Genomic DNA, 18,889 nt, shown 5'->3' on the forward strand with positions numbered 1-18,889 from the left:
TGTTTGTTTTGGAGCTGTTTGCGTCAATAACTAGCTACTTGGGCCTGGGTCACAACAGTAAGTCAAGGACTACCTTTATAACCAAATCAATGTTAAGCATAAAAGATTTGCCTCATACATTCAAAAGTCTCTCTGAATTGATTTATGACTGGAGCTAGTTGTCTTTTGCAGGTTTTGTAACATCTCAGAAAGAGAGAAATAGAGGAAGCATTTTTGCTTGAATTGTTCCAGTTCTGTGACAACATATTTCAAGGTTTTAAGCCAACCATAGCCACACACCTTCTGTTAGGTTCTCTAATCTCCCTCTGTAGTTGCTATTTTCCTTGTAGCAGGCATTTCTGCAGTAATGCCTAGGTGTTCCCACCGGATCAGCAGTATAACCACAGTCGGCCTATGAATTATTTATCTTTATCACTAATAACGTCTCTTCTTGAAATTAAATGGCAAGGGAAGATGATTTTTGTCTTCTGAATCTTCACGTAGAAAGACCAAAAAAAGAAAGCTTGAAAATATCAATCTTTTAAAGGTCTATGAAAAAAAATCTCGTGAACCAAGATTCCATAAGCAATCCATCAGACTGCATTCAGTTTTTGGATTTATTTTGGATATGTCAGAGCTTCGCCCAATTCTTCTCACAGCTATTTTCCCTGAGGGTTAATATCAATTACAGATGAACCTAGTTACTGTCGCTTTGTTTATTGTTTACCGTCACTCCTGAAATCTACACCTTTCTTTGGGATTCCCATCCATATTTTTCCTTTTCTTTTATGCTTTTTTCTAATAAAATGCTAGATTAAATATATGTTTTTGGTGTTTGGAAATGCATGCTTAAAATGACCTAGACCTTTACTGTTTGTCTACCAGCTGCTGGGCTTAAATAGGCCCAGGATTTTATTTTTTACTTATTTTTATTTTTAGAAAGAGGAAATCCCTATATTTATCATTGTTCCCATCTCCCTAGTTCCTTGGAGGGGTGGAGGTGGCTGGTAACAACAAGTAGCAGGAAAACATTCACTGCTGCATTGAGTAAGGCAGGCCCCTCAAATAAATGAAATACTGAAATCCCTAGAATGGACAGAGTTCAAGAAGCCATTTACAATAGCAGCACAGATTAATGTTAGGGGTTTTTTTTCCACCCCTGCAGGCTGGAACTGAAACAGTTTTGCAGATTAGTGTTAGTTTTTTCCCCTGCAGGCTGGACTTGAAACAGCTTTGCATGCACCCAAGACTCTAAGAACTTCTGAAAATAGATTTTATTTCCCGCTCCTCAGAAGCTATTCAGAAAGAATTCCAACAGTTGCTAAGTATCAGATGCACATTCTATTTATCAGTGTTCAAATGTCTTGCATCTTTTTCTCCTCCCTACTTTACATTATAAGCTGACTTTGTATAAAGAAAGAACACCGCTTAGGGGCTCCCCCCGAAAGCCCTAGTAAGCAGGTATATACAAGAGTATGAAGGCTACTGCTTAACGCATTGTAAGCCGCCCTGAGTCTCCGGAGAAGGGCAGCATATAAATCGAACCAATAAATACAATAAATAAATAAGGTAGAAGCAGTTCTCTCTAGGGCAGGAGACAGAGTTTCCTTATATTACTTGTTTTGGCAGTGTCCTGCTGCAGTATACCAGTGGTGGGTTGCCCCCGGTTTGGACCGGTTCGCAAGAACCGGTAGTAAAACCGGCAGGAGGCTCCGCCCACCAACCCCGACGTCATCAGGAAGCTTCTGTGCATGGCCCCATTGCGAACTGGTAGCAAAGGTAAGTAGAACCTACCCCTGCAGTATACATTTACTTTTAACCACGAGAGAACTAACTTTCACTTGAGACTCCATGACTATCTCATCTACAATATCTTGCTTCATGTTGGAACAAGCGTTTTCAGTGGCTGACACAGCAGGAAGAAGATGTTTTTTGTGCCTGACAATATTCTATTTGAAATGCTGGATCTGCTGCTGTTCCGAGAGATACTAGAATGGTCTTTCCCAATCGTGGCAACTTCCCTATGACTTCAGCACCTAGAATTCCTTAGCCAGCATGGACGCTGCTGAGATTTCTGGGAATTGAAGTTCATTCATCTGAAAATAATCGTGCTGGGAAAGCCTGTAACCAAAAGCTATGGCCAGAAAATTATTACACGTGGTCCTTAAACCGTTTGTTTAGTGACCGTTTGAAATTACAACGGCACTGAAAAAAGTGACTGATGACCGTTTCCCACACTTTCAACTGTTGTAGCATCCCCATGGTTGGCTGGGCCTGGTGGCTCAGCAGACTAATAGCATTGTGATTAACACCAGCTGTCTGCAATTACTGTAAGTTCGAATCTCCCCAGCTCAAGGTTGACTCAGCCTTCCATCCTTTCTAAGGTAGGTAAATTGAGGACCCAGTTTGTGGGGGCAATAAGCTGACTTCGTATAAATATACAAAAGTATGAAGGCTATTGCTTAACGCATTGTAAGCCACCCTGAGTCTCCAGAGAAGGGCGGCATATAAATCAAATTTAAAAGAAAAAAAATGGTCACGTGACTAAAATTCAGATGCTTGGCAACTGACTCATATTTATGACCTTTGTGGTGTCCTAGGATCATGTGATCACATTTTGTGACTCTATGCCAAGCAAAATCAGTGGGGAAGCCAGATTCACTTAACAACCGTGTTACTAGCTTAACAACTGCAGGGACTCACTTAACAAATGTGGCAAGAAAAGTCATAAAATGGGACAAAACTCAGTTAACAACTGTTTCACTTAGGAACAGACGTTTTGGGCTAAATTGTGGTCTTAAGTCTACCTGCACTAGGTTTTCTGGAGTGTCCACTGAATAGGTTGCTCTAAGGCAGGGGTGTCAAACTCAATTTCATTGAGGGCCACATCAGGGTTATTTTTGAACTTGGAAGGGGCGTGGCCAGGGTGGGCGTGGCCAGCTTGACATCACTCATGTCGGGGGTGCCTGTGGCGGCCCGAGTACTCTGCCAGCGAAAATGGGCTCCCAAGCTCCGTTTTTGCTGGCAGAGGGTTGCAGGAAGCTGTCACAGCCGAAAATAGAGCTTGGGAGCCCATTTTCGCTGGCAGAGGCACTGCGGGCCGGTCCTTTGCTGTTTCTAGGGCGGCCCCGTGGGCCAGATCTAAGCACCCCACGGGCTGGATCCTGCCCCCAGGCCTTGAGTTTGACACCCCTGCTCTAAGGGCTCTTACAGCACACATGGACAGGTGAGCACCCTAGTACAACACAGAAGTAGTGGAAGCAGTGGTGACCATCTGGAGTGGGTAAATATGATTCACTCTCTCCCTGCCTCAATGACTGGCCAGCCATACTTTATATATGTTTCTAAGACTGGCTGCCCTTGACCAAGATGATCCATTGATTTTCCTGAGATCCCTGTCAGTCTAAGCTAGGAGCATAAATTGAACCATCAGCAATTCCTAAGCCTGATAACTGGGCTTGGCAATCATAATCAGTCCAGTCATTGAAATGGATGACCCTAGCTTGTTATATATCTGCTGTTATAGTTACTCTCTTACATAGAAAATGACCTTTCTACATTCACCATGTTTATCATCGCCACATCCTTCTGCTAACACAGATACCTCAAACAAGTACAAATCCAATTAAGGGATGTATTAATCACCCCGGAGAATTCAAAAGGAGCACTTCCAGAAGGTTTTCAATCTGGGTCAAAGGCGATGCCTGGCACAGTTTAAGAGGAAGTAGTTCCATATACAAAGAAAAGCTCTTTGCGCTCACAGAGAAAAGCTCGCAGCACAAACTACTGCACACTTCTAACACAAAAACTGCCAGAAAGCAAGCTCTGTGAAACAACTAATTTACCTCCAATGCCACAGTGTTGGTTTTTTTTTTTTTAGGACTGATCCACAGTGATGACACATCTTTTGTACCTTCACTCCTTGCAATTTAGTCAAAAATGTACAAACAGGAAAACATCCTGTCCACAAAGCCAATCTGTCTAAAGTCACCAGGAGAATTTCAACATTCAGTAGGAAAGGAATCAGCATGAGTATCTGGAACGGATTAACTTGCAACAGACCCTCAGTATAAAATGCCATTCTGACCTTAGCTTCTTACGAAGGAAAGTTTTCACACATGATTTTTTTTTTCTTTTTCTTTTTCGATCTATGCTAGTTTGGAAAATGCTTCCAAGCTTCTATCTAGCTTAAGTCAAGGCTGCAAAACTTTGCTCAGGATACTGATGGTATATTGAAAGGGTCTACATTTTTTAGACTCAAGAATGAACCAGTGACCCTCTTCCAGTAGTGGTATTCTGCTGGTTCTAACTGGTTCAGGCGAACTGGTAGCAGCGGCGGCGGGCGGAGGCTCTGCCCACGTGCCTGGACATCATCATGTCCCATTTTTTACACTCTGTGCATGCACAGAAGATCTTGCGCATGCGCGGAGGTGACACATGCGAGCAAAGCGAGCGCGCTCGCTCACATTTGCAAACTGGTGGCGAAGGTAAGTGAATACCACCATTGCCTTTTCCCCCATTTTCCTACTATATAAGTTACTTCTCCAAGCTTATCTCTTTTAGCACTGAACATTAAGTTATATCTAGGAGAACCCAAGACTTTCCAACAATTAATCAATGAAAAGCTGTGGGGGCTCCATCACTGGAGGTTTTTAAGAAGAGATTGGACATCTATTTGTCCAGAATGGTATAAGGTCTCCTGCTTGAGCAGGGGGTTGGACTACAAGACCTCCAAGGTCCCTTCCAACCCTATTATTCTATGTTCTGTGTTCAGATTCTGCAGTCCTTGCTCTTACAACTGCAGTAAGGAAAAAAGCTTCCCTCTTTCTCCCTTGCCAATTTTAGCCTATTTGTAAGAGGGGAGGCAGTTCTAACTTTTCTTTCCTTTTTAATCCAAACGTATTGCCAGAAGAGAACAGCTTCATTAAGTATAAAATAGAGCCGTAATGGCAAACCTATGGAACGCATGCCACAGGTAGCACGCCAAACCATATTGTTGGGCACGCAAGTGTTGCCCTAGCTCAGCTCCAGCACACATTTGCACACTGGCCAGCTTATTTTTGGGCCTTTTGGACCCACCGGAAGTCGGCAAATGGGCTGTTTCCGGCCTGCGGAGGGCCCCCTCCGGAGGTGGGGAAGGCTGTTTTCGCCCTCCCCAGGCTCCTAGAAAGCTTCTGGAGCCTGGGGAGGGCAAAAAAAACAGGCCTACCAGGCCCACCATGCCATCACATGCCAAAAGCGGGGGGAGCATGGGGGGGTCGCGCACGCATGCATCAGGGGGCAGGGCGCATAGAATTATGGGTGTGAGCACGCATGCATGCAACCACCCCACACTCCCCCTACTTTTGGCACGTGATGGCAAGAAGGTTCACCATCACTGAAATAGAGGAAACCTTCTAAAGATACTTTTCATTCATATTCTTTTCAATACCAATGGGCACTCATTTCTGCAGTTCCGTTTAAATTAGATATCAAAATATCTCTGTTTTGAGAATCTGGCACCTCTAGATATATTCCAGATCAGTGTGTCTGCACAGCAAGGCCCAAAAAAGTAAAGAGGGCAATCCTGATGGGGTAATCAAACCTCCAGCTGTTTTATATGTGCAATGCATACACACTCTAGGCAGAGCTTCCATCGCACCATCACAGCTGCCATTTTGACTATTTAATGCCATGAGGAAAATGCAATACTGTATGAACAAGAGCAAGGAAGGGGAAGGTTCCACTTGCATGCCTAGAGCTAATAAAGGAGAATACGGGTAGCTCAGGGTTGAAATAAGGGGCCCTTGCTGCTCTCTGAGCCTGGTGGTTTCATTACCCAAACTAGGTACTCAGTATTTTGGGATAATGAAACCCAAACTAGAAAAGAAAACAACCAGGCTCAGAGAGCATCAAGGGCCCCTCAAGCTTAGAGCTTCCTACAATGATATTATGTACAGCTTTAATTAATTTCAGCAAGTCAAATATAACTCATTTCTTCGTTCTTGACAGATTTCATACTTCTGCCAGTAAAATGTCTCATGAGAAACATCTTTTTTTTCTCCCCTGTTCTTAGCCTAAATATTCACCAGCCCTTTTAAAACAGTTTTTAAAATGGCTTCTTTCTTTCCTCTCTGTTTTTCCCCCCAAATTCATTATTTTCTTTATACACCTGAATTCCACCACCACCACAATAAATATGTATTTTCTGTTTTAAAAAATTGAAATAAGAAGTGTCTTTTGGATGTCACTTCTGAATAGAGTACCAGGTTTTACAATGAGGTTAGCATGTCCCTGAACTAGGAAGAAGAGAGGAGGAATCTAGCTTTTCAAGAGCTATAAAACGAATAAGATTAGCTTATAGGTGGAGATTATCTTTCGAAAATGTAGCTGGCAGAACAAATCTTCAGGAAGGCAATTCTGACTTTTGTTTGATTCAGGTGTTTATTATTCTGCCTGTGTAATAGTAGCTTGCAAAATGCCCATGATTATTAGGTGAAACAACTAGAAGTAAAAGAATGGCAAAGTTATACCCATGTAAGGTAACTCACTTCTTAAAACTTTCTCAACGCCTTCAGTAAAAAATTCCACCAATCTACATGCAAGCATTGGAAATATGTGTTTCCACCTTTCTACTGTCCTCTCTAAAATTTTTAAGAAATATAATTTAGCAACCGAAATTCATGACTTTGATTAGATTAAATGACAGAAGTTGTACAATCCTTTTGATCACTGCAAATATGCAAACAACAAAGTATACTCAGAAATTTAAACTTCCAAAAATTCATAATTAAAGTCATTGCCTTAAGTAACTAAAGATTTTTTCCATTTATAAATGACTAAAAACAACCCTGCCAATTAAAAATATACTACAAAAGGCAAGATATAAAATTTTTTACATTAAACTGAAGTTTAGCTTCCTGCTCTCTAAAGTATATAAAATATAAATGGAATGGAGGAAATCCTGGTGAACCCAAGATGCATTAACAAAATAGGAAATCTACATTTTAGAAACAGAGTAACAATTTATTATTTTATTATATATATAAAGTGACTCAAGAATAATGAACCAGAGAAAAATTTGAGGAGTAAAGCAAAGGTGAGGGTGAGTTAAAAACTATTCGCCTTTGTCAGAGGAACTGGCTAACTGGTAATTTTTCTTAAAAACCCAGTGAATCTCACACAGAAGATACTCCTTAATTTAACAGAGTTACATCCATTCAATGTACTGGAATTCACAAGCTCTAAGAATTTCAAGGTTAAAGAAAATGTACGCTAACAAAGCAAGTACACCCAAAAGAATGAGAAAATGTAACACAAATCCACAGCTACTTTCTCAAGTTCTATGTGTCCTGTAGTCAAAATAGGATGCTCCAGTTCTCTGAGGATTAGCTGAAGCTAATGGAGAGCCCTGCATTATCTCTCTGATTTCTTCAATGCAGAAAAAGCAGTACACTTAAATGCTTTACCCACCAAAAAAAGGAAAGTACAAAAAGACACAGAACTGGCATTTTTCTCCACAGGGTGTTTTTAAAACAGATAAAAGGCTCCTCAGAGGCCAGTTGGCAAAAAAATAATAATAAAAACCCTACTTCACTCTGCTGCTCTTCAGGAAATGTCATGTATCTGCACACGGCTGCAATTGAACCCAAATGAGTTGTTGACTTGGGACAAAAGGGAACACCACTGTGTGTATATCAGATTAGCAAAGCGTCTGGAAAGACTTTTTGGAGTTCTAACAGCTTGTAGTTCAAGATGATTCCCTAAATACTCCTGAAACCGGAGAGTTTATTGGAGCCAGAAGGCTGCATTATGACTTTTACTGTACCAATCATGCAGTCTAGCACATTTATTTGGAACAGTGATGAGGGAGGGGATTTAGAAACTGAGCAACAAGGGAAGATTAAATGTGGGTGGTTGCTTGATGGGAATTTTTTAAAAAAAAAAACTGCAAAGAGATTTTGGGGAAGCCCAAGAGAACTCTCCATATATTGGCAATATTTTTTTGAAACACTGACATATGTGCTAAAATGTCTGGCTTTTCAGAACATGTATGAAGTCTTGTATGACATTACCATGTTTTCATATACAGTAGAGCAGAGGTTCTTAACTCAATTTAAATATTGAGTTAAATCTTGGTGGTCTGTGGCCATGGTCCATGGCTACAAAAGGTATTTAAAGAGGTTCTGTGGTGAGGAGAAGGTTGAGACAAAAGGGAACCACTGAACCACTGCAGTAGGGTTTTCAGGAGAAGATGATTTGTAGGGATATAACAAAGTTCTGTGTTCCTAAATCTTTCTCCTGAATTATGCCTATGGTTCAAAATCTATAATGTGTTATACCAGTTGATGTCATAGTTATATAAAAATGCTGCCACATCTACAACAGAAAGAATCTTATGCCAATGTTTGGGCGCCATGGAGTTATTTCCTAAAATACTGCTATTGCTGGAGGATGAGCAACCTTTTTGCTATCATAAGTTGTATTCCCACTTGAAGAGGGGAAAAGATCTTTAATGGATGGGGCTGAAGCAAGAGATGAATAGACCCAAAACCAAAAGAGGAAAAAAAAACCATAACACAGATATCCAAATCTATGTTGGTAGTTCCTCTTCCTTTCCTTTCCTGGTACCATCTCCCTTTTTGTCAAACAGCAGGTATCAAAGAAAGGGAATATACAGCATCTCTGATCTGAAACAATTTCCTAAACAATTGAGTGAGGCCAAGAAGTACAAACAATTGTGTTAAGCTGCCCACCCAGTTTTTAGGAACTAAAGGACAATGTATGAGTTTCTAACATTGACGGCATTAATTCCAAGTATTCCTAATTTGAATGAAGAATAGAGAATATATCTAAAATATCCTCCATGGCACTCAGACATAAAATGTGCTTTCTTTGATGGAACAATGCACTCAAGATTCACAGAAAATCCTGATTAATTTAATTTACATTCTGGTAAAATTAAAGCAAGTTGTTTAGGGAGTTAATGAAGAACTCAGACTATTTCTTCTAAACATGCAGAAAATTGAGTATTTACAAATAATGATTAGATTATATATTTATACTGGCAGTCCTAGGGCAGGGCATTCATCTTACATCTGTTTTATGATTTGCCAGAGATTTTGCATTAAATTACATTAAAATTCTGATTATGGTGTATTACTGCATTGTTGTTGTTGTTTTGAATAGAGTTGGCATATCTTTTGTTAACAATTTGCTGCTATGAAACTAGTGAACTAAGGCTTAATTGAAGAAGCACCATCTGCTACTGTGAAGTTTCAAGCACAAAAAGATATTTATGAAATAATTGGAATGGAATTCAGACACCATATCAATCCACCATGATGTTCCAACTGGCAAATCATAGTTTATGATCAGTTAGAAAATCAGAATCAAAATCATTTTGATAACTATCTCAAAATATAGTTAATGCTGTGTGTGGCTTGGCATAGTAGTTGAACTAAATTATTTATTGTGCCTTGGAAAGAATTCATCTTGAAGAAATTCAAAATGATTTGGATTCTGAAGAGCCTGAGTTGGGGAGGAGGTGAATACACAGCTCCTGCTGGAAAAGTTTCTATATGTTGAATTCTAAAGTTTAACTTGAAGGCCTCAATTAGTGTCCCTAAAAAACTGTTATCAATAATAGTAGCATCACTTCTATTGGGCATCAACTCCTTCATTAACACAATAGCCTATAGTCTTGAGCTGGACGTTTAGATTATCAACCATTTTACTGTACTTCTCCAGATAAATTGCATTACATTTCCTGTTAATACACAAACCTATTTTATAACAGCATACAATTTTGAAAGCAAAAATAATGTAGTTTTAATGTAAATACTACAAATGCAATTTTCTTCCTAGAGGATAGCTTATCTGAAATATATTAAAGCTCTCAAAGATCACACGAGATGTGCCAACTGTTCTTGTCAACATCATAGAGGCAAGGACCATGCATAGAGATGACTCACATCTAGAATATGTGGAAACAGTTTATTAATCTCTTCTCTAGCCTTTGTCAAATATTCTACAGATATATATAAAGATGAGAAAGAAGCATCATTCACTCATGCAAAATGGGAAATAAGTCCATTTGTCTTTCAACCCTTTGCCCAAGGTAATACATTTGTGGCAAATTATATAGCTGATTAAAGTTTTAAATTCCTCAAAATCTCTTCCCTGGCCTTTTTCAAGTGTTCTATGGCTATATAAAAATCAGAAAAATCTATAACTCACTCATTCAAAATGGGGAACTAGTCAGTTTTTCTCCTAACTTTTTGCCCAAGGTAATATTTTTAAATTTTAAGTTCAGCCAAATTCTTCTAAAACAAGCTGCTCCCTTAAAAAATATTGCCTTCTTTGGCTCTTAAACCAATATTATTTTCGACAGTTCACAAATGAAAGCAGCACTCTTGTATCAACTGCTCTTTAGTGCTTTGTTTGCCATCTACCAGAACAATTACTAACATCACGCTGGGCTAGTGAAAACAGCAAATAGATGCACTAAAAGGTTGGGACACAGGCAGCAGAATGATTTACCCCAATTTGAAATACACCCACATTATATGCAGCTGCTATTAAGATCACTTACACTGCTGAGTTCAATAGAGTTACACTGCCTTAGACATGCTTTTTACTTCCCAAAGTGTAATTCAAGGTTATGTTGCGATTTAGCGGATAAAACTGCTCAGATCCAAGCAAAGCTGGACTCTAGCTGGACAGTTTCAATGGAAATGACTGGGTATTTGTCTTGTGAAGTAAGCTGTGGTCAATGTGAGATTGTGAGTATCGTGGAAGTGGCTAAAGGTCTCTATAGTGTCAGCTCTGCTACTTCTCAGCCAGATTCCTATTTCTGATGATTAGTCAAGGCCTCTCACAGATGGTAAGAGGTTAGTATTGAGCAGCAATTTACACCTCTCTAAGTACCTCTAAAAGAAGCTGTGGTGTGCCCACTGTTCACAAAGCCTTCCCTCAACCTGGATACTCTTGATAATTTTCTAGAAAAGGCTGTAGAGCAGTGGGTCTCAACCTTCCTAATGCCGCGACCCTTTAATACAGTTTCTCATGTTGTGGTGATCCCCAACCATAAAATTATTCCTAAAACCATTGAAAATATGTGTTTTCCGATGGTCTCAGGCGACCCCTGTGAAAGGATTGTTCGACTCCCAAAGTGGTCCCGACCCACAGGTTGAGAACCACTGCTGTAGAGGAAATGCAACTTCAGAAAGCTCCAGAGGAACGGGATTAACTGGATCTTGGCTAAAGTATAGCATAGAAACTGTGTTGATCACATTTGCGGATGAGCTTTAGAGAGACTGGGAGTAGGAGAGTGCAACCCTTTTGGTCCTCCTTGATCGCTCAATGGATCCATGATATCTTGATGGACCAACTTTATGGGACTGGAATTGTGGGCTATTCTTCAATGATGTTCCTCCTGCCCAATGAGTTAGTTCTGGTTGGTATTTGGCCGAGCGGGATGAGAGATCAGCTCAGAGGTTTCTACTTCATGGATTGCCTTAAGGCTGTCTACTCTCTCCATGCATCTTTAACATCTACCTGGAACAGTTGAGGGAGGGTATCTTATCAGCAGAGAATAGGGTATGTTTGGTATACTGATGGTATTTAATTATCTGTTGGCAAACATAACTTCTGGTACCTACTTACACAGCAATAACTAGAAAAGATATTTGTTTGTTTGTTTATAAAATTTATTTGCCATTCATTTTGTATTCAACGATATTATGAATCTCTTGCAAAGTACAAGTCATTATCAATCTTTTCTTCTCTTGATAATAAAGTAAAAATAAAGGTTTCTCTGTCCAATCATATCCAACTCTAGAGTGCGGTGCTCATCTCCATTTCTTGGCCAAGGGACCAGCATTGTCCAAGGACGCTTCCATGATCAGGAGCTGTGGCAACTAATGGAAGCTCACCCTGTTGTGCAGCACTTGGGTCTTGAACCTGGGCTGTCAGCTTTCCAACTATCAAGTTCAGTGTGTTTAAATGTTGAGTCATTGCATCCCCTTTTTAAACTGTATTATTATAAAGTGCATTAAGGCAAAAATGGCTTGCCTTGTATTTAGCACAATGTAAGAACCTAGAACAACACATGAAGCCCAGGAAAAGATAACACTGGCTACAGTCACTGTGTTCTCATCACTTAGATGATCCAGAAACTGCAACTACTCAATGCAAACACCAATATTAAAGGGTCTGCATTGATTGCCAATTTGTTTCCAAGTGCAGTTCTCAATGCTGGCAATCACCTTGAAAGTTCTGTAGGAGTTAAAGTCTGGCTCCTTATGACACTATTAGACAAAGTAAAATCTTTCCTCCTGCTCCCAATTTTAATATTTAGGAAGTTTTAAAAACCATGGCTTTTTAAATATGCAATTTGAAGTTGTATGCTTCACTATACTTACTGAAACAGTAGTGGGTGGAAGTAATTGCATGTAATGAATATTTTGTAGTTCAGGGATATTTGACACTATGGTTTTATATTTGTTTTCTATAATTTATTGAATATTTTGATACATTTTTATCACTATATTGATATATATTTGCACATTGCCAAACTAAAGCAAAATCCTTACATCATTCTAGGGAGGAGCTGAATTGACCTTCTTCCTTGCAATCAAACTATCTAAAACTTTGCTCTCTCTTATTCCTCTAAAATGCATTTTCTCCCTCCTGGGAATCCAGACTACATTTCACCACACCATGCAACAATCAGTTTTTTTGGCAGTTGGTGGTAGCACAACCACAATAAAATATACTTTTTGTATACTTGTATACTTGTGACCAGCTGGGTGGGCGTGGCCAGGGGATATGACAGGCAGCATTCAGCTTCCTGCACCTCCCTGGGAGCAAACACAGGCCATGGGGGCAACCCCCGTGTCCCATTTTGGGCCTAGTAGGCCTCCCTACACTTACCTGGGGGCCAAAACGGGGTGTGTGGGGACTTCTGAATGGGGTGGGGAGGGGAGGGGCCAGCCAGCAATTTAACAACCAGTTCGGCCGAAATGGTGTGAACCGGTTGAATCCCACCACTGTTTGTATACTTTAGGAGTACTTTAGTATTTTACTCCTAGTGACTGCAGATGAGTTTCTGAATAAGGCATGATTGTGATTTAAATTAACTTTAAATTTCAAGAGCCAGTTTGGTCTAGTATTTAAGGCACCAGGCCAGAAAGCAGGAGACAATGAGTACTAGTCCCGCCTTAGTCTTGAAAGTCAGCTGGGTGGTTTTAGGACAGTCACTTCCTGAGCCCAACCCACCGCACAAGGTTGATGTTGTTGTTGAGAAAATAGGAGGAAGGAATATTAAATATGCTCGCCACCTTGAATTGTTTATAAAAATAAAAAATACATTTCATGCCTGTAATTTACATTAATATCATTCATATACTTGACTTACCTAATTCTTTAGATCCTTGACTTTCACTGGCCAATTCTCCCATTTTAACCAGGGCATCAAAATATCCTTTTGCAGCATATGTCACACCTAGATAATAAAATGTATAAAATTAAAAATTACAACCATATTTTTTTAACTTAAATTCTCAAAATATCACACAAAAGAGTTTTTATAGCATCTGTTTAATTATTTTCATTAATAATACTACCATATAACCATTTATAATTATAACATTAATCAAATTAACTATTATTAAAACTATTACTATTAATACTATTTTATTTTGCAGAATATTAACCATTATCACTATTTGATCCCAGCAAGAAATCAAAATGGCATCTTTAAAATTACCACCAGGTTCTATAACAGCATGTAACAGCTTTCGCTGTCTAGATGTTAGGGTTGTAGAAAGCATCCCATATAAATTAAATACAGGAAATTAACATTTGCAAAATTTCAGTCCAATTCCACATTATTACTGGTAGTCCTCGACTTACGACCACAACTGAGCCCAAAATTTCTGTTGGTAAACAAGACACTTTTTAAGTGAGTTTTGTCTCATTTTACAATTCTTCTTGCCATAGCTGTTAAGTGACTCACTGCAGATGTTCAGTTAGTAACATGGTTGTAAAGTAATCTGGCTTCCCCATTGATTTTGCTTGTTGGAAATTCACAAAAGATAATCACATGACCCCGGGACATTGCAACCATCATAAATATATGCCAGTTGCCAAGCTTATGAATTTTGATCATGTGACTGTGGGGCTGCTGCAACGGTCATAAGTGTGAAAAACAGTTATAAATCACTTTTTTCAGTGCCTTTCTAAGTTCGATACAAACATATGGTTGTAAATCAAGGACTACCTATATTCCATCAGTCTTCCCTAACCTGGGCCTCCAGGAGATGTGTGAATTTCAGCTTCCCAAATGTCATAATGCATGGCATCTAGGCTTGGAAGAGCCAAAATGTAAAATGTGTTGGACCTTTTATCATCAGGACACTCCCAAACTTTGTTAAGAATTTGAAATTTCTTCAAAGTCAGAAAATGGGAAGCTACCAACCTGATGGATTTGTCTGGATTGCTTAAACTTTTGGAATCTGGGCATACAGGCTGAATTTACCTTTTCCAAGACAGCCCAATAAAGCATACACGTCCTTGATATTACCTTAAGAAGGCTCAAGGTAATATTATCAAGATCTATTTATTTATTTATTTAGCCTATGGCATATTAGTAAGAAACTAACTAGCATGGACTTTCAAATGCAGCTCATAGATTTAAGGGGGCTTGTTGAAATTCTAAGTGCACACGCATCATTTTAATCAGATAAGCAGAGACCTCCTCATAGTCACAAGAACACGTTGCATAGGCTTTGTCACCTAACTTGTGGCAATTTGTGAAAATAGTTTTGTCTCTTATGTTGTTCTTGCAAATGCTATCGATTTAAAATTGCTTGCATTTCAAGAGAACCCAGATCAGAAAATGAAGGGGGGGGGGGAAGACTGCTATTTATTATTATAGATTTATGATGGAAATGTGTAAATCAAAGCTAGAATCAGATGAAACTAGAGTGGAAGCATCAATTTATTTTTTATTTATTTTATTTTAATTTGATTTGATCTGAATTCTCATTCAGATATCTTAATGTATTTCTCTTTCAGTATTATGTACAGTATAGTTATGCAGTATTTTTGAAATACAGTTTTGTTAAATGAGTTTAATGTAATCACATCCCTCTTCTATAATACAGGGTGTTAATTGATTCCTCTTTTATTTTTAAAGCATAGTTACTGGTTCCTTTAAAAAAAACCCTGAGCTCTAAAAGCCCACTTATCCTCCAGTAAGTGTCTTGGGCTCTGCAGTAATGATACAAATACATATTGGCATATAAGGACTCCAGTTACCATTTGGTTTAAAGCTATGTGAAATGAAAGCCAAAGTTCAATAGTTCTTTAAATGTTTATTCTTTCTCTTTAATAAATGTAATTGTAAACCCCTTAAAATTGTACTTTTCCACATTTCACTAACACACCAGGAGAAGAGTTTTTCTTGTAATTCCTCCATGCCTAGCTCTTCTACTACCACTTAGTCTCCAGAAGTGTTGGGATTTCAACAGACAGAATTCCCAGACATTACAGTTCACTGTCCTATATTTAATTTATACCTCCTGCCTATTCCATAATAGTTACCATAACTAAATTGCCCATAACAATTTCAGCCTTTTATTATATTGCATCTTAAAATCCAAAGCATAATTGGACCTCATAATAAATCTTCTTGCATTTGTTAGAAGGGTAACAACTCTCAAAATTCAGCAATAATTATATTAACCAATATCTGGATGTGCACTTAATTGTGGGAAAGTTAATGGTGTAGATTACTTCTTGGCTTTTGCCTAAAAACAAACATGTATCAGATAAATGTACATAATGCAATTTATAAAAATCGTTCTGAAAAATCTGAATTGCAAAGTAACTGATTTATCATGAATAAATACACAGAAAGGTCATAAATATTCATTTTAACCATTTAATAAATGTTTTCCATGCCAGAATACAAAGGAGTTATATTGAAATGCTGGATTTTAAATTAGTTGCATTCTCATAAATCATGCTATGTCTTTTACTTCTGCTGATTTTTGGTCACAAACGTCTTGTATATGCAAGTACACAATTTCCCTCTCATATCATAGGCTACTCAACTATAAAGCATTCACAAACATCCATATTTTATACATACATACATAGAATGTGTATCAAAGGTGAGGAGTCTATGACCAACAGCGAAGGGTGCTGGGAAATGCAATTTAGTAACATCTGGGGGGGGGTACAGATTCCCATCCCTATCCATTTTTTTTTTTAATTAGATTTATATGCTGCCCTTCTCCGGAGACTCAGGGTGGCTTACAATGCGTTAAGCAATAGCCTTCATACTTTTGTATATTTTATACAAAATCAGCTTATTGCCCCCACAAATTGCCCCCTCAATTTACCTACCTTAGAAAGGATGGAAGGCTGAGTCAACCTTGAGCCTGGGGAGATTCGAACTTGCAATAATTGCAGACAGCTGAATGTTAATAACAGGCTTTTTTAGTCTGCTGATCTATCCAGGCTCCTGGATAGCTCATTTATGCTTACAATGTTTATATAGATAATCCTCGACACATGACCACAATTAGGACTGGAATTTCAGTCATAAATCAAGGTCCTCATGTGACTGAATTATTTTTTTTTACTATTTTTACAGTAGTTATTAAACAAATCACACATTAGTTTAAGTCAAACTAATGTGATCATTAAGCAAATCCATTCTCCTCAATGGGTATGCATTTTTTTTAGCCAGAAATTTCAAAAAAACATCACAAATTGTGGTCACGTGACCGCAGAACACCACAATTGGTAGTAAATGCAAACCGGGTCCAAAAATGCAGTTGTGAGACTGTGGGGTGGGCAGGCATTGGTGCAATGTTTTATTTATTTTATTATTTATTTTATTATTCATATTTCTATGCCGCCCACTCTCCGAGGACTCTGGGCAGCTTACACCAAAGACAGTATACCAAATAGCATATTGCCCCCAACAATCTGGATCCTCATTTTACCCACCTCGGAAGGATGGAAGGCTGAGTCAACCTTGAGCCGGTGAGATTTGATTCGCTGATCTGCTGAACTAGCAGTCAGCTGAAGTAGCTGCAGTACTGCACCCTAACCACTGCGCCATGATGGCCCCTTTCTGGGGCTGTTGTAACTTCAAATAGTCATTAAACAACTGGTCGTAAGTCAAGGACTACTTATACTGATCCAAAGCAATGTGGAAAAAGAATATTATTCTTGCAAAATTGTCTATTAGATATCCTTGGGTATATGAATCAATTTATTATGATGAAGAGTCCTTGGTGCTCTCTGAGCTTGGTTGCTTTCTTGCAGATGTTTTGTTACCCAAACTAGGTAACATCATCAGTGCTGATACAATAATAATGTTATCTAGTTCAAGTAATGAAATATCTGTAAGAAAGCAACTAAGCTCAGACAATAGCAAGGACCCCTCATTTCAACCCTGATCTACAAATATTCTCTTTTATTTTGATGAGCTAGAAAAGCATTATACGCCAAAATGCCATCAAAAGAAGGATAATTTCATGCATTTTTATGATAGAATAACATCTTCTTATGTAAATTTTCTTTCTGGCAAAAGATCACCAAAACATAATTTAAATCAAAGCTTCAATACTTCAGCTTCTTCTGAAGACTGCAATTCAGTCTTTGAATACATGGAATAGAAAAGTGCAGCTCTTGAATGTATATGGAGTTCTCTTGGTATGAGAAAGCCCAGTTCTGTCTGCACCTTAGAAAATGCAAGACATTTAGCAGGTATCAGCACCTCAAGTAGCCACCGAAAACAGTTCAAAAGTAGCTGGCTCACAAAGGTAAGAAGCAGCTGGTTTTAACAGATTTCTCTAAATCAGAAGATCCAATATTCACGCTGGTCTGATTCTGCTGGCTCCAGATTAGCAAAGCAGTGGGACAAAGCTATCTTTTTATTTATTTAACCTCTATGCTGCATATATATTGAGGGAAGCCAGATTGGAAGAGGAGGAGAGTGGTTTTAAAACTGATAAAGAAACATCAATAATCTAATGTTATGCCGACGGCATTAATATGATAGCTGAAAATGCAAATAATCTGCAAGCTCTCATAATGCAAGCCAAAGAACACAGTGAAAAAATGACAGATTAAACATACAGATGCCCAAACTAACAATACCAGGTACTGCGACCAACCGTAGAACTGACACTGAAATGGTAGGTAGTTGCTTCCTTTTAGCCTTTTGATAGATAGTTTTATCAACAATAAAGGAACCAGCAGTCAAGAAATAAGCCACAGATAAGCGGCCGGTAGGGTAGCAATTAAGGACTTAGAAAAGATATACTGATACTGTGATGTGCACACAGATCAGAATTGTGCAGGCAATTATTTTCTTGTGGCACTATGGAAGCAAAAGCTTGGACTCTAAAAAAGAAGGATAGAAAGAGTATTGACACTTCTGAACTTTGTGTGTTGAGGAAGAATCTTGAGAATACAAGAAAACAAACACATTAATCATAGAACAAAGGACTATGCTCGAATTCTGCTCATACTATGAAAAGACATAGCTCCCTTGAAAAAAACCTCTGTAACTCTGGGAAAGGTAGAAGGAAAAAGAAGATAACCAACCACAAGGTGGCTGGATGCCAGATATGATTACAGTGGTGATAGGCGCACTTTTGAGAGACCTGAATGGCGAAATCAGGGATACATAATCCTAGAGGAGATCTATGGGTTGACTAAGAGTCAACAGTGACTTGATGGGACAAATTTTATTTAAATAAAAATCAGCACGCAAAAATCCCAAGGATGCTGGCCAATGCTGTATTTCAACCAAGCTGGCAAAGTCATTGAACAACAAAGGGAGTGTGAAATCATTTAAGAAGAATTTTTTCAGGAAACACACCCCGATTAGTAATTAGATACT

The 18,889-nt window shown here is 38.6% G+C and overlaps 1 protein-coding gene across 1 annotated transcript in view; it reads right to left on the minus strand.

Moving 5' to 3' along the window:
• Positions 1 to 18,889, minus strand: part of BAIAP2 (BAR/IMD domain containing adaptor protein 2) — a 183,160-nt gene that overhangs the window by 108,774 nt on the left and 55,497 nt on the right. Inside the window, exon 3 of the mRNA XM_034412786.3 lies at positions 13,379 to 13,465. Within this exon, the coding sequence (XP_034268677.2) occupies positions 13,379 to 13,465 (87 nt within the window). The remainder of the gene's footprint in view (positions 1 to 13,378; positions 13,466 to 18,889) is intronic.

This window comes from Pantherophis guttatus, chromosome 2, assembly GCF_059756535.1.
Source record: "Pantherophis guttatus breed Tessera chromosome 2, ASM5975653v1, whole genome shotgun sequence".
In the NCBI taxonomy this organism is placed as follows: Eukaryota; Metazoa; Chordata; class Lepidosauria; order Squamata; family Colubridae; genus Pantherophis; species Pantherophis guttatus.